This window comes from Etheostoma spectabile, chromosome 2, assembly GCF_008692095.1.
Source record: "Etheostoma spectabile isolate EspeVRDwgs_2016 chromosome 2, UIUC_Espe_1.0, whole genome shotgun sequence".
Taxonomy (NCBI): Eukaryota; Metazoa; Chordata; class Actinopteri; order Perciformes; family Percidae; genus Etheostoma; species Etheostoma spectabile.
Genome location: NC_045734.1, coordinates 2,830,979 through 2,831,987, shown reverse-complemented (window position 1 = coordinate 2,831,987; position 1,009 = coordinate 2,830,979). Strand labels below are relative to the sequence as shown.

The 1,009-nt window shown below is 44.6% G+C and overlaps 1 protein-coding gene across 1 annotated transcript in view; it reads left to right on the top strand.

Moving 5' to 3' along the window:
- Positions 1 to 813, top strand: part of LOC116702999 (N-alpha-acetyltransferase 15, NatA auxiliary subunit) — a 22,139-nt gene extending 21,326 nt beyond the window's left edge. The window contains exons 19-20 of the mRNA XM_032537574.1: positions 131 to 228; positions 523 to 813. Coding sequence (XP_032393465.1) covers positions 131 to 228; positions 523 to 720 — 296 coding nt within the window. The 3' untranslated portion in view covers positions 721 to 813. The remainder of the gene's footprint in view (positions 1 to 130; positions 229 to 522) is intronic.
- The last annotated feature ends 196 nt before the right edge of the window (positions 814 to 1,009 follow it).

Genomic DNA, 1,009 nt, shown 5'->3' with positions numbered 1-1,009 from the left:
AAAATAAAGGCCTAAAAATGCCCCAGAAAATAATCTATATTAAAAAAAAAAAAGTCTTGCGTCTCAAAGTCATATTCTTGAATCATTTTTAAAAGCTTTATTACAAACGCACACTCTTCTCTTCCTGCAGCTGCTAAGATGATGGTGTATCTGGACTCATCGACAGAAATGAAGGCTATAGAGCTGGCCACTGCACTAGACGAGTCCCTCGACAACAGAACCATACAAGTACGCGTTTACGGAATTAAGCATTGTGACAACTGTTTGGTGAAAATGAGTTATATGTATAAATAAAATGTTATCAATTGTACATTGATACCACAGTGGATATACTTATAGCAATGTAGTTCTTCTATAAATTATTACCTTAATATGGTACACAGAGTACAGCCCATATTTCACCAACAATAAATTGTATATAGGTCTGTTGATGGATCAGTATTAAGATTGACATCTTTTCTTCTTTTTAAGAAGTACAATAAATTCCCTGATTTTTCTTTATCCTTACTCTTCCCTCATCAGATCTGCACAGAGGTCCTGGAGTGTCTTCGGGGCGCCACGCTGGGCGACTGTAAGGAGCGTGCGGAGTCGTACCGCGCAGAGTGTCGCAAGCTTTACCCCTACACATTAGCTTTCGCGCCTCCCGGATACGAGGAGAACACAAAGATCGCCAACGGAGACGTTTCCACTGAAACGGAGGAGCTAGCCAATGAGATGTGAGCGCGGCAGAACAGTGGATGAGAAAAGGAATTGGGCCAAGCACGGAGCCTTGTGGTACGCCTGGCAGCCATTTTGTAGAGCCAGACATGGGAGTCGAAAAAAGGGGTTTGTTCTTTGGCTCAGCTTAATCGGGTCTGTCCTGGCATGGCTTGGCTTGGCTCTCTCCCACATGGTGAAAATCAGGACTGTGTGTGTGGGTGTGTGTGTGTATGTGTCTGTCTGTGTGTGTTGAGAGCATGTGTGCGGTTGTGTATTTTTGTGGGAAAGCCGGGGGGGGGGGGGGGGGGGG